The sequence below is a fragment of the Henckelia pumila genome, chromosome 1, assembly GCF_033568475.1.
Source record: "Henckelia pumila isolate YLH828 chromosome 1, ASM3356847v2, whole genome shotgun sequence".
Taxonomy (NCBI): domain Eukaryota; kingdom Viridiplantae; phylum Streptophyta; class Magnoliopsida; order Lamiales; family Gesneriaceae; genus Henckelia; species Henckelia pumila.
The window spans coordinates 62,449,395-62,465,236 of record NC_133120.1 but is presented as its reverse complement, the minus strand read 5'-3'; the positions used below and the strand labels follow the sequence as shown (position 1 = coordinate 62,465,236).

The following is a 15,842-nucleotide window of genomic DNA, read 5'->3' as shown; positions in this document are numbered from 1 at the left end:
CCTCAAATAGGTTTGCTCGAATTTTTAATTAGACCGATTTGTGTTTGTCCAAAAAATTGAGGGGCCTCCACTGGCACCACACACTCAAACGAATTAAAAGTAAGCTAGTGACAACACTAACCAAATTTTAAACTAAACACATATTAGTCTTAGAAAAATATAATATAAATTAAATTTAAATTTTATATAATTAAAAACGGGTTTGATTTAAAAAATGTTTATTTAGTTTAATCAAATTTTTATAAATATAACTGAAAACAAAAAATTGTGTGTGTTTGAATAAGAATCTTAAGTATGAAAATTGCTCATTAGCTTTTTTTAAAAAAAGTATTTTTATTGTTTTAAATGTGTTTGAATTGATCTTGTAATTCTTTTTTTTTTACGGTGAAACTTGTAATTTTATTAATTAACATCCTCCATTACAAGTGTAACCTGCCAAAAAAAATTCGTCATTCATCTAAACAAAAGATGAAGGGGAAGAAAAAGCAAAACGAGCCAATTTATGAGCTACTATATTAGCTGAACTATGAACATGCAATAACTCAGATATCACAGGTCTCTTCAGTCGTTCATAAATTTCTGCAGCAAGGTAGCCTATATATCTAAGTTCCTCCTGATCAGCTGTGACTGCCTGCACTGCCAGAAGAGAATATGTTTCAACTTGTACATCATACAGAGGAAACCATTACAAATCAGTCCAGGCCTAAGAAGGAATGTGTGGGTTCATCAGAGGTGGTTTTGGAGAATAGTGAGCTATCTTTGGGCATGAGAAACCCGATGGGAAAAAAGCAATGGAAGAGATAGGCGAGAGGAAAAAACAAGGAATTGATTGGGACTAAGGAAGCCCATTCTGTATTGGGGACTAATGGCCTATGTCAGGAAGTCACTAGCCCAATCACGAAAAGGGTTAAGAGCACAAGCGTTGTTATGGATTCTGTTGATATAACGGCGGTGGTTTCTACGCAACCCCGCCGATAGTTACGAGTATTATAATTTGGAATGCTCGAGGGCTTGGGAACCCTAGGGCATTCCAAGAATTGGGGCGACTTGTCGTCGTAAAGAAACCCACTCTTATTTCTGAGTGACAAAAAAATGAGAGAGTTCGAATGCAGAGGTTGAAAAAATAAATTGGGCTTTACTAGGGGCTTTATAGTGGATGCTAGGGGCAGGAGTGGTGGACTTGCAATTTTTTGGAAGGAGCCTGTTAATATTCAGATCAAATCATACTCTTTTGGGCACATCGACTATGTTGTTCAAGAAACAGATCATGTTTGGAGATTCACATGGTTCTATGGGAATCCAGAAACACATCTCCGTCATTTCTCTTGGGACCTATTGCATAGGCTTAAAGAAATGTCGGATTTACAGGAAATGTCGTGGCTTGTCGGTGGTGATTTTAATGAAATTTGCTTTGACAGTGAGAAGATGGGGGCAATAGAAGATCACCTTCCCAAATTCTTGCTTTCCGGGAGGTGCTTGAGATATGCGAGCTTCAGGATCTTCATTGTATGGGTGAACAGACGAGATTCCACCAATATTATTTTTGAAAGGCTTGATCGGTTTGTGGGAAATATGAGTTGGCGTTTGCTTTTCCCGGCAGCGTGAGTGACCTCGTTGAATTTTTACCAGTCGGACCACAGGACATTTTTCATAAAATTACGAGGAGAACAGCCGCATAACAAAGCAGGGATTAGGGGCCAGAATGATGGCTTTCGTTTTGAAAAATTTTGGTTGTCGGTTGAGGGGTGTAGGGAGGTGATTGAGAGAGGCTGGGGTCCCCATGAGTGTCCACTGACATTGAGGGAGTGCATCTCGGCCTGTAAGAATGCTCTGAGCTGTTGGGATAGTAACCACGTCCGACGGATCCCTAGGAGACTCAAATCTAAAAGAGAACAACTAAACAGGTTGCAAACGAGTTCTCAGTGGCATTCGAATTATTCAGAGATAAAAGAGTAAGAGGGTGAAGTGGAGAATCTCGCCTTTCAAGAGGAAATGTACTGGCGACTGTCAGAATATTATTTCTTCTTTTTTTCATTTCACATAGGAGATTACAAGATATAGACATACACGAAACTATTTTAGGAAGCTAATATCTATCTATACAATATTTACGCCTACAATCATGTTTGACCCTTGAGAGAAGGGATTTCTAAATCTACGGTTTCCATAGCTGACTAATTGCTGGACTCACGCCAACACTCCCCCTCAAGTTGGTATGTAGATGTCTCTAACACCTAACTTGTCAAGTGAGTCGTTGAAGTTTCTACTGGAAACTGCTTTGGTAAGAATGTCCGCTATTTGATCTTCTGATTTAACGAAGGAAAATTGAATAATCTTCTCTTCCAGGTTCTGTTTGATGAAATGTCGATCTACCTCCACGTGCTTGGTGCGGTCATGTTGAATTGGATTTTGAGATATGTCAATTGCAGCTTTGTTATCACAGAATAGATTCATTGCGGAACCAGGGGGAAAACCGACTTCTGTTAGGAGACCTCTGAGCCAAAGAAGCTCACATAGTCCTTTTGCCATGCCTCGAAACTCAGCTTCAGCGCTGGACAATGCAACTACCTTCTCCTTTTTACTCCTCCACGTAACTAAGTTTCCTCCCACAAATGTGAAGTAGCCTGAAGTAGACTTTCTGTCCAAGATATTCCCTGCCCAGTCCGCATCTGTGTACCCTTCAATATTTAGATGAGCATTCTTGACGAACATTATTCCTTTTCCGGGTGATGATTTTAGATAGCGGAGAATTCTAACTACGGCAGTCATATGGTCTTCACTCGGATTGTGTATAAATTGGCTTACCACACTTACGGAATAAGAAATATCTGGACGAGTGTGGCATAAGTAAATGAGCTTTCCAACTAGTTTTTGATACCTCCCCTTATCGGTAGGCACTTGATCCAAATACTCCCCAAGCCTATGGTTCTGTACCATCGGCGTATCCACGGGTTTACACTCTAGTAATCCCACTTCTGTCAATAAGTCTAGTACATATTTCCGTTGAGAGAGAAATATACCTTTATTTGACCTTGCTACTTCGATTCCCAAAAAATACTTAAGCCCTCCCAAGTTCTTCATTTCAAATTCTGTAGACAATTGTTCTTGTAGTCTCGAGATCTCATCGACGTCATCCCCTGTAATTATCATATCATCCACATAGACTATTAGTGCTGTCACCTTGCTTTGTCGATGTTTTAGGAAGAGAGTATGGTCAGAGTTACTTTGGTGATAACCACATTTCCTCATAAATGAACTAAGTCGGCCAAACCATGCTCGCGGTGACTGTTTTAGTCCATATAAGGCCCTTTCCAGTTTACAAACAATTTTGGTTCCAGTTGATCCTGCATATCCTGGCGGAGTATCCATGTATACCTCTTCGTCAAGTTTTCCGTGAAGAAAAGCATTCTTCACGTCAAGTTGATGTAGTGGCCAGTCCAAATTTGCTGCAAGGGATAGTAGGACTCTAATGGTATTTAATTTCGCAACTGGTGAGAAGGTCTCTGAGTAGTCTATGCCATATGTTTGGGTAAAATCCTTCGCCACAAGTCTTGCCTTGTATCGGTCAATGGATCCATCAGCTTTGTATTTTATAGAGAACACCCATTTGCATCCCACTATTTTTTTTCCTTTCGGTAATGGGACCAACTTCCATGTGTTATTTTTCTTTAAGGCTTCTAGTTCTTCTTGCATTGCTTGTGCCCACTTTGGATCAGATAGCGCCTCCTCAGCACTGTTGGGAATATGGTAGGAGGATAGTGTTTGGGTAAAAGTCTTGAGCAGCTTGGGCAGACCTTGAGCAGATACATAATTTGTAATTGGGTACTTGGACTTTCTTTTCTCTTCATTTGGGCTGTATTTATTTGGTGGTTTCCCACGATTTTGTCTAAAAGGCAACACATAACCAGCAAATGAATCCAATATATTATCATGTAAAGGTGCAGTAGGAGTATTTACCTCAGGGATATTCTCAAAGAGAGGAGGGTCGTTGTACTGAGAAGTGAGAGGACTGTGTACATTCTGTATTTTCTGGTTCTTCATTTTCGGCTTCTGCTTCTTCATATCCAGGCTCTTCATGTGGTTCAACATCTCTATCTCCAGTTCCATGCTCATGGTCATACACTGGGTTCATCAACCAATTCGACACTTCTACTCGAGTTTCCCCCTGAAGTGAAGAATTGGATGCGGGAGAAGGATAGAAATTTTCGGACTCAAGAAATGTAACGTCCATGGTGATATAGGTTCGGGCGGTAGTTGGATCATAGCACCGAAAACCTTTTTTCTGTAAACCATATCCCAAAAATAAGCATCGAATGGCACATGGGTCCAGTTTAGTACGTTGATTCTTGTGGAGGTGGACAAAAGCAACACACCCAAAAATTCTGGGTGGGAGCATCAGTACTGACGGAAGGGATACATGAGTAGAGAGGATTTGTAGGGGGGTTTTAAAGTGTAAGATTTTAGATGGCATACGGTTGATTAATTATACGGCAGTAGCAACTGCATCTCCCCAATGGTAACTCGGCACCGTTGCTCCAAGGAGAAGGGCACGAGCTGTTTCCAAAATGTGTCGATTTTTCCTCTCAGCGACACCATTTTGTTGTGGTGTTTGAGAGCATGAGGTCTCATGGAGAAGGCCATGTTGTTGGAAATAGGTTTGAAATCTTTGGTTTATGAACTCGCCACCATTATCTGACCGAAGAATTTTTATCTTGGAAGAGAATTGAGTCTGAACCATGGCATGAAATGTCTGAAAAATTGTGAAAACTTCATCTTTGGTTTTTAGCTGATAGAGCCATGTCATTCGAGTAAAATCATCGACAAAAATTACAAACCAACGATGACCAGAGGAAGTAGTTATCGGGGATGGTCCCCACACATCGGAGTGTATCAATGCAAAAGGAATATTTGTTTTATTGAAGCTAACTGGATAAGAGACTCGTTGGCTTTTAGCCTTGATACATGTGTCACATTTAAAATCTGCAGTCTTCACATGAGAGAATAATGATGGAAGCAGCTGCCGGAGATAGCCAAATGATGGGTGCCCCAAACGCCTATGCCATAGCCAAATATGTCGTTCATGATTACTGACTTGATGGTGAGTGTGGTTTGCTCTGCCTGGGCTGAAGTCATCAAGGTAATACAGTCCTCCCCTCTTAGTACCACGCCCAATAATCTCCTTGCTGAGAATATCCTGAAGGAGACAAAAAGTAGAGTAAATCAGTACAACACAATTCAGTTCTTCAGTAACTTGACTCACCGACATCAACTTGTTGGAAAGAGATGGAACAAGAAGTGTGTGACTTAAAGAGAGAGAGGAAGACAGGGGAACGGTTCCAGCCCCTGTGACTGGGTAAGTTGCACCATTGGCATTGGCAATGCGAGTTCGTCGTGGCTTAGTCATGTTGGAGAATTCATTTGGATCAAATGTCATATGATCCGTTGCTCCGGAGTCGATAATCTAGGCACCGTCATTCCGAGTAGTAGTGCCGCAAAAACCAAGATTACAATTACCTTGATCTGGGGTTGAGGCAGTAGGTGTCGCCATGGGAATGAGAGATAAATGAGATTCCGCCGTGGCCACCGCTGCTCGACCTGGTGTATCTTCATGTGCCGGAGCATCTCGTTTCTTTCGGGACTGTAACTCGTGCCACCAATCTGGGTAGTCGTGTAATTTGAAACAAGTTTCCTGGGTATGCTTTGTGCTTCCACAGTGAGTACATTTATTCCCATTAGAATGACTCTTAGATCGTGAGTAGGATCCAAGTCTGGGCAAAGTTTGTGAGTGGCTAGATTTCATGCCTTTGATGGCCATAACAGCACCACTAGGTACTGTTTCTGCTCCCGATATCATCACAGATTGTCGGAGATCTTCCCTTCGAATATGAGCATACGCCTGCTCGATTGAAGGGAAAGGTTTTAAGCGAAGAACATCGCTTCGAACATGATCCAACCGATCATCTAGTCCGTCAAGAAAGGTGTAGACTCGCTTCTCCTGTACAATGGAGTTGTAGCTTTTTATGTCATCTATGCATTTCATTGGATTCGGTCGACGGAAATCGATCTCTCGCCACAGACCTTGTAAATCATTGTAGTATTTTTCTATAGATCCGCCTGCTTGTCTCATTCGAGATACACGGCGTCTGAGCTCGTATACCTGCGAGGTGTCAGTCCCATCGAAGTAGGTTGTAGCAATAGAGTCCCATACCTGCTTTGCCATTGGGTAGCGAATAAAGTTCACGATCAAGGAATGGTCCATGGAGTTGATCAGCCAGCCTTTCACCGTAGCATTTTCTGTGCGCCACTTACGAAAGGAGGGGTCATTTTCTGGTGGTTGGGGTTGGTCACCATTGATGTATCCAAGTTTGTCTTTTCCTGAGATGTACATCTCAACAACCTGGGACCACAGACCATAGTTGGAACCATCCAACTTGATGCTAATTGGGACCATCGGGGAGTCAGTGATGGGTGAGGAAGAGGTCTGGACTTTTGACAAAACCTCGGTCATCTTTGATGTTATATTATCCAGAATGATTTCTGTGGAGTCGGCCATGGGGTTGAACAAGGTTTGGTTCCTGCTTGATCAAACAACAGAGAACCCAAGATCTTGCTTTGATACCATGTCAGAATATTATTTCTTCTTTTTTTCATTCCACATAGGAGATTACAAGATATAGACATACACGAAACTATTTTAGGAAGCTAATATCTGTCTATACAATATTTACGCCTACAATCATGTTTGACCCTTGAGAGAAGGGATTTCTAAATCTACGGTTTCCATAGCTGACTAATTGCTGGACTCACGCCAACAGCGACAACGAAGTAGAGTAGCTTGGCTCAAAGATGGGGATCGAAACACTCGGTACTTTCACCTCCAAGCATCAAATCACCGTCGACAAAACTCCAATACTGGACTGGTATCAAGTCACGGAGATTGGTGTACGGAGAACAGCAGTATGCCTGAAATAGTGATGGCTTACTTCGAGTCTCTCTTTACATCTTCTTGTCCTTCTAGATCTGAGATTGACATGGTTTTAGAAAGTGGAACCGAAGGTGGACTCAGACATGAATCAGATTCTTTGTGCTCCGTTCAGGGCAGCCAAGGTTCGGAAAGCTCTATTTGATATGAATCCGGATAAAGCCCCCGGACCAGATGGTTTGTCACCTCTCTTTTACCAAATATTCTGGGATATTATCGGTCATGATGTTACAGAGGTGGTGCTCTGAGTGCTCAATGATGGTGATTTTGTAGAGGCATGGAATGAGACCTGGTCACACTTATTCCTAAAATAAAAGTCCCGATGCTGGTGAAAGATTTTGGACCGATCAGCTTTTGTAATGTATGTTATAAAATATTTGCTCAGACACTCACTAATCGTTTCAGACCAGTTCTCTCTATGCTTATTGAAGACTCGCAGAGTGCTTTCATTCCTGGCTGTCTGATTACGGATAATATTATAGTGGGATTTTAGATTCTGCATTGGTTAAGGAGTAGAAATACGGGTCGAAGAGGTTATGCTGCCCTGAAATTGGATATGAGTAAAGCTTATGATCGGGTGGAATGGGACTTCCTTTAGCAGATGATGGTACGGTTGGACTTTGATAATAGTTGGATCTATAAAATTATGAACAATGTCAAAACAATTTCATATTTCTTTAGAGTTAATCAAGAAGTGACTGGACCCATCACTCCGAGCAGAGGACTGCGGTAGGGTGACCCACTTTCTCCTTATCTATTTGTATTATGTGCACATGGTTTATCCACTTTGTTTAATGCATATAAGTCCAGGGGATTGATCAGAGGGGTTAAAATTGCTCCGACCATCCCATCAGTGTCTCACCTATTTTTTGCAGATGATAGTCTTGTTTTCTTCAGGGCTACTATGGAGGAAATTGTTAGGGTGCGCGAATGTCTGTCCCTTTACGAGAAGGCTTCGGAGCAACTAGTCAATTATGAAAAGTCTGCTCTCTCTTTTAGTCCCAACACTAACATTCTTCTTATGGACACAGTTAAGACTATTTTGACTCTTCCAGTGGTCCAGAGGCATGATATATATCTGGGATTACCGACAGTGTCATTGTGGAGTAAGAGACTTCAGTTCAAATACCTCGTAGATCGGGTGTCTCACCGAATACAAGGGTGGAGCAATAAATGTCTCACCTTCAATAAACGCTCCAAAGCGAAGAAAAAATTGTGAAAAAATTGTAGGAGAGAAAGCCAAGTAGTGGGGACATTACAAGATCTCAAAAAAAAATTTTAAACCAAAATAAAAAGGAATGTCAGTAATCAAAGTTAATTTTATTCCTTCAGGCATCTAGAAAGCCATTATCTAATTAGAAAATTATAAATATGAATTAACTAGATTATTAATTTAATATTTTAAATAATACACAAAAATAAAATGTCATTTCATTATTATGCGATTCGATTGCATTTTGTTAAGAAGTTCATGATGTGTGTTGTTTTTTTCGAAATTAAGTTCATTTATCAATTTTTTTGTCTCTTCTGCGAAACGTCATTGTCAGTTGAAATAAATTCGAGAAGACGAAATTAATGATTTGATTGCATCGGGGGAAGTTGGGACTGGTGCTGGAGCTAATCAGGAATGTTATCTAATACGAGCTAGAGCTACTCGCTGGAGCTCACATTATTATTTTGTACGAAGATTGATTGATTTGTTTAGTTCAGTTTGTACACTTATGCAAGATCTAATTGATAGAGGTTCGAATAGTAGCATTCGTGGAGAGGCTATAGGTTAATTTGTACTTGGATATAAAGTCATTTGAGTTCGTGTTTAACTTGCTTTTGATGTGTGAAGTTTTGGGAGTATCGGATATGTTGTGTCAAGCATGACAAAAGGATAACATAGACATTGTGAGTGTTGCGAATTTGATGTCTAATACCAAATCGGTTCTTCAAGAGATGAGAGACGATGGATGGGAAGTTTTATTTGGACTGTTGTGAACTTTTGCGAAAGTAATGATATATATTGATGTGCTTGATTTAGATTATCGTTATATGAGAGACACAAAGCGCCATTGTCAACAAAAGAATAATAAAACAATATATGATCACTATCATTTTGATATATTCAATGGTGTTATAGATTTTAAATTGATGGAGTTGAATGGTAGATTCTTCGAGAATGCAATGTAACTTCTTGATCTTAGTGATGCTTTGAGTCCTATCAATGAGTTCACATCATTTTCACCTCATGTTATTTGTTATCTGGTTGATAAGTTATTTTCTAGATTTTACTGAAGAAGAAAGAGAAGATTTGGAAAGACAGATAGATCATTATAAGTTCGATGTGATTCATGACACAATTTCAGAAACTTGATTCTCTTCATCACTTGTGCCAAACATTGGCTATGACCAAAAAGTAACATATTTATTCCTTGATTGATAGGTTGATTTGATTGGTATTGACTCTTCCTATTTTTTATGGCAACCACGGAGCGAGCTTTTTTTGGAATGAAACTCATCAGGACACCAATTCGCAATAACAATTTGGGATAATTTTTGGTATTTGACAAAACATGAAGAAATATTTCTAAGCAATCGAGATGCAAACAGTCAGTCACTAAGTTCCACTCCTTTATAGTCATTTATAGAGAGTTATTCATGAGGTATTCTCAATCGGCGAAGCCTCGCGTCCAGTCGAGATGCAAGCAGTCTAGTCGAGATACTAATAGTCCAGTCAGACATTATATTGATACAGTTCAAGACCAGTTGAAGAAGCTTGTTCACATATCTAGTCCAAGTATCAAGACTGCTGAGGAAACGAATTATTTAAGACATATTTCAAATATAAAGACCGTTGCAAGATCCATCCAGACACTATTATTGAAGAACGAGCAATGTCATTAAAGTCCTCATAAAGACTTATTGAAGATCTAGAGGCAAAGAAGACATGCATTGTGACGAAGATGAATGTTGCAAAGATGCATATATAAATGTATGAGAAAGCTTCAGAAAAAAAAAAAAAAAAAAAAGTGAAGTAATACAACATATACAACAACAAGAGACACGAAGATACAACCTGTTTGAGCACTCATAAAAGATTCATCTAAACTGCTCAACGTGCCCACACATATAAGCCATACATCTGATCTCTTATGATCATCAATGGCCAAGAATCAACTCTCAACTGCCTATTTTTTTATAAGGAGTGGATCTACTGTTCGAGTCTACAGATTCATTCATCACTGATTCTGATTGTTAGGACGGGGTGTCTTAATATGGTTGTGTTCTACGAGTTTCGATCTAGGCAAGGGTAAGTCCTAAGATTGGAGTGGGTTGTATTAATAGGGCTGGGATACCGTACTGAAATACCAAATTTTTGGCGTATCGTACCGAAATATTTTCGATATATAGACATTTTTTCGGTATAACGAATTTTTTTCGGTATTTGTACGGTATTAGTATGGATTTTTTCGATATCAAAATTTCAAAATTTTGGTATCGACACAAGTATGAATTTTTTTTATACCGATATTTTTGATACGATATACCGAAAACCCACCCCTAGTTGTATATAAGACGTTGTATAAGCCAAATTCTTCTAGTGGATCCTTTTCTCATGGAAGAAGAGTTGACGTAAGAGTTATATCTCCGAACATCCATAAACATCTCTATGTTATTTATATTTCTGTCAAGCTAATTTTATCATTGTTCAATCTGTTATTTGGCCTTTTTTCGCACATATATTTGTTGGCCGATTAACATTGACATGCGAAAAAGAATAGAGTTAGTTGCTAACAACAAATGCTCTCATAGAAGAAGTTTGTCAAGTGTGACCTGCTCAAAGAAGTTGTATAAGAGCAGTTCAAATCGATCCTAACAAAATGTAGAATGAATTTTAACCAATTCCATGGTTATTTATACCGAGAGACGGATTGCTCTTTCTATTGATACAGAGTTCATTATTGACAAATTTTATATTTTGAAAAATTGTACGTAAGATACGACTTAAATAAGATTTTAATATATTTTTATTGTATTTGATACTTTTCATTTTTTTATTTCCTTGAGGTAATATAATATACAACATATTACTTTTATATGTTTATACAACATCTATATGGAGACAGTTTTCCCACCATTTTTAAAATCCATGCATGAGAGAGGTCTACATTTTAAAAAAAACACACACAATAGGTCCTTTAACTTTATCCTTTTTTTTTTTGGTCATGATCTAAAGGAATATTACCTTTTTTTATTTATATATGTAATATATACTCTTCTGTTATATAGATGAGGGGTGAGGGTACGTAACTCACTTTGACATTATTAGTTGTGAGATATCAATTTTTTTATGCATCCGGATCATTAACTTAAAAGCTGAAATATAGTTGGATTGTTATATATATATCATATATTGCCCACCTGAAGCTAATTTTGTGGTGCACTTTTAAAATGGTTGATTCCGAAGGGGACCCCATTCCACATGATTCAGAGGTACATTGGCTCATACAGAGGTTAAATCGAGGGATGTGGGCGAGCAACAGGTAACTGAGGGAGGGAGCAACATGGCCAACCCCCTGAGCATACCCCCACAATATTTCAGCAGGGAATATGCTCCACACGAGGATCGAACCCGCAACGCTGGAAATTTTCTTTCCACATGACCTCAGGCCATACAAACTCGCCTATGCTCCTATGGGCTAATTTTTGTGGCGCACTTGTTATCATCTGAAGCCATTAACGTTAAAGCTAATTTTGAGTATATGGATTATGTTTGTTGGAGAAGGTTGTAAATAACAATAAACTTTTCTTATTTATGAAACTTTATGATGAATTCCAACAATTTTTAAAAAATATATACCACTACAACAACAATTATTCTAACCAATGATGATTCACAGGATAACCATGTTAAAATGTCCAATGAATCCTGGTAAAGTAATTATGCTAACAAGTGAGAATTCATAGAATAATTAAGCAAATTAAACGAATCGAATAAAAATGTCAACCCCGAGAAATTCATAATTTAATATAAATTCTCAATCATTTATATATTAATTGATTGAACTCCATAAAATTATGCGACTATACAATCACATGCACATCAAATACTTTTTCTGATGGCAAAAAATTATGTATTGATAAGTGCAATTTTTGCACTTATATTTTATATGACTTAGCTCAGCTTTTGTTGTGTTTTGAGGGATATTATGTTTTTTTTTGTTGTTAGTGTCGGTTGCAGGAGTTCAAGTGATATTTATTTCAGTTCATCAAAAGAGTCAAAAAGATGCAAAAAGAGTGAAGAAAAGAGAAGAGGAAAAATGAATTTAAATTGATCAGGTCAGCGCTCCAGCGCTATACGAGTCTTCCGAAAGGTGAAAAGTCGAGGAAATAGCGCTCCAGCGCTATCATACCAGCGCTGTTGAAGAATAAAGTCGGGCGCTCCAGCGTTAGGCAGTGTTCAAAATTTTGGAAAGTCTTGATCGAGTTTTTAAAAGGATTTTATGACTTATTTTGGAGGATACGAGGGTTTAGAGAGTTATTCAGAGCATACGGACGGCGATTGAGAGTTTTGTATTGCACAAGAGCTCGAGAATTCGGTACGAAGACGGAAGACGGCGGCATCCGGTGACGGAGAAGCTTCATTCTAATTCGTTCTAGTTTTTCTTTGAACTCTATTTTTCTTAGTCTATGGATTTTTGGAAAAACATATTTTGTTTGATGTTTAAAATTATTATGAACTAATTTCTTAGTCTAGAGGTAGACGAATCTTGACTGGAAACCATGATTGAGATATTTTGATTTATATATTTGAATTCTTCGCACAGTTTATTTGTGTTTTCCTGATTTTAATGCTTTCAATTTACTGGTCATAGATTGAATGATATTTTATTTAGAATCTATCACTCGAGAGAGGAGATTTTGTATACGACATAGGAAAATACATCTTTGGTGTTTATATTGTTCGAGAGACATATAACTTCATAGAAGTCATTAGAAGAATTCTTGTGCTATTTACCGGATTTAATAATTAAACTTTGATAGAGATATTGAGTTTGTTATTGAATACGAATTTTTGCTTGACACTCGAGAGAGGTAGTAGAAAATAATAGGGATTCTTGGCTAATAAACTAGAAGAATTGATAATTGAACAATCATTAGAAATAAATTGTGGTGAACAGTCAAGTGAAGTCGAACCTCTAGCATTCTTCGCTTATTGAATTTTTCTCTCGTGAACTCATGGTTATTTAGTTTTGTTTCTTGCAAATTTTAGTTTTATAAAAATCAAACCATTTTCGTAGTTCTACATAGGATTAGGATTTTATTAGTTGCAAATATTTGATATAATATCATTTATTCATTCTCCGTGGGATCGACTTGAACTTAATTCCTATATTATAACTTGACATCGTGTGCTTGCGAGCGAAAAACACGCAACATGTATATATAATTGTACTCGCATTACATGCATATATTCGTTGCAGAGATTTAGTAACTTTTTTTAAATGACAGACTTTTGTGGAGTTGATAGATTTCTGCAGACTTTTATAAAATCTCACAGACTTTTAATGACTTTCACAGCATCTTCTCAGATTTATTTTTCATGACTTTTATTGACATTTGTAAATTTTTTTCATGACTTTTAATTTATTGGCATTTGTAAATTTTTTTGCAGAACCATATGTGTTTTGTAATTCATAATTTTGATTATGATTTATTTATTGGAATTATTAATCGAGTATCAATACCTTATATTTATCTCTCTTTAAAATAATTTTATTTTTTTAAAATATTTTTACCTATCATATAAATAATTTTTACTTATCAATTTGGTTTATAAAAATCAATAAGTAGTATTAAACTTGTTGCAATTAAGAAATTAATATGAATCTATAAAATTTTAAAATGTTTAGTTTTGTATAATATAGTATTCTTATTTATATAATATATATATATACACACACACTCGTGTTAATAATTTTTTAAAACTATGTCAATATATCAAGTCAATATATATAAATCATATACATATACATATACATATACATATACATATTATTATTATTATTATTATTATTATTATTATTATTATTATTATTATTATTATTATTATTATTATTATTATTATTATTATTATTATTATGTATATGCATATTTATATTAAAGTGAATAAAATGTAAATTTTGAGTTATAATAAAAATTAAGCTACAAATTAAAAATATAAAAAATAATTAAAACATCAAATTTTATATAATTAATAATGAATTAATTATAAAAAATAATTATTTTTATTTTCAATTTATGATCAATAAAATATTATAAGTTTTTGTCGTGTAGTATAATAAGTTTTTATTTAAATTTTTTTAATAAATATGGTTTTAATTCTCGTGAGATTTTGTAATTAAAATTCAAAAAATTATTAAAGATAAAATTTTTATTTATTTTTATTTTAAAGGGGTGTATTGGTTCTTCGAAATAGAAAAAATATGTTTGTATATATATTATTTTTAATTTAGTATAACTAATATTTATGTGGCTAGTGTATAGACTATTTTAATAGAAATGAAAAAAAGTGTGAAAATGTCCATCCAAATCTTTTGGTTCAACCAAATACAATTATGGACATTTTATTGTTGTACATTTGCCTTTAATTATTGTACATAATAGAATTCTATGGAGTTTTTAAAAGTTCATTGACATTTTTGAATACCTTTAGACTTTTGTAGAGTTTTTAAAAGTCAAGTTTGAATACCACATGACTTTTTAAAATTATACAAATGTTCATCTTGAATACCACTAAACTTTTGTGGAGTATATAAAAGTCTAGATTGAATACGACCTCTAGACTTTTAAACTTCATAAAAGTCTTTAAAAGTATACAACCAATATACCCCCCAAGTGTACCTAATTTCAGATGAAAATTAACTAAACTCCAAAAATAATCATAATGGTATAAATCATGAGAGAAATAGAGAGATGAGTGGAGAGAATTTATGAAAGAAGAAAGAATAAATACTCAGGTGTAATTTTTAATGAACTCAATCACTCTTATTTATAGGAGAACATAATAGAATATAAATCTTTGCAGGTATTATCTTGACATATTTATCTTGATCACAAATCTTTCAAATCTACATTGATAAATATGATCATCTATAATAACAATATATTTATAACACTCTCCCTTAGATTATTATTTGCACAAGCAACTGATTTTTGAAAATGTCCATTTGGAAAGTTGGATGTTTGGGAACTTCATTGCTCAAGTGTTGCCTCGTTAAAACCTTGATAATAAAACCTCGTGGGAAAAATCTGAACGAAGGAAAAATAGTACAACAATAGACACTTTCTTTGAATGTCTTCCCGATGATGGATACGCCTCGTTAAAACCTTATCAGAAAAAACTCAATGGGACAAAATCCCAGTGAAGAAAAAAGAGAACGACATCTCTTGATAATTGTTAATTGTCTCATTAAAAAATATTGTTATGAAAAACCACATGAAAAAATAATAGACAAGAGAAAAAGAGTAAAACTTTGATTACTCCTCCGACCCTCTTACAAGCATCACTTGAAATTATTAACTCTTCTTATTTTAATTTTGTGCACATATTTGCCAAAATTGATTCAAATGTTGATTTTGCCAAAGATCTGGTACTTCAAGACCAAATATATTTTCTTCTTCAATTTGACAAAATCAATATTTTGAGTATCAAATCCTTCTAGGATGTTACTATATATATCACCGTCAAATCAGTGCATTCATAACAAGTGCAAACATTTTCTCATAATCCGCTTGAAATATTTTGAGAAATTTTGCTAAACTTTGCTCATATCGCCACATGTAATTTGTTATTGAAAATCTCTACAAA

The 15,842-nt window shown here is 36.0% G+C and overlaps 1 protein-coding gene across 1 annotated transcript; it reads right to left on the bottom strand.

Moving 5' to 3' along the window:
• Positions 1–5,461: 5,461 nt before the first annotated feature.
• LOC140863466 (uncharacterized) lies at positions 5,462–6,451 on the bottom strand. The gene has a single exon (XM_073266922.1). The coding sequence runs from the start codon at positions 6,449–6,451 to the stop codon at positions 5,462–5,464; it is 990 nt and encodes a 329-aa protein (XP_073123023.1).
• Positions 6,452–15,842: the final 9,391 nt, after the last annotated feature.

Excerpts from the sequence above, each read along its gene's own strand:
- LOC140863466 (XM_073266922.1), bottom strand. The coding sequence starts at position 6,451 with ATGGTCCCAATTAGCATCAAGTTGGATGGTTCCAACTATGGTCTGTGG.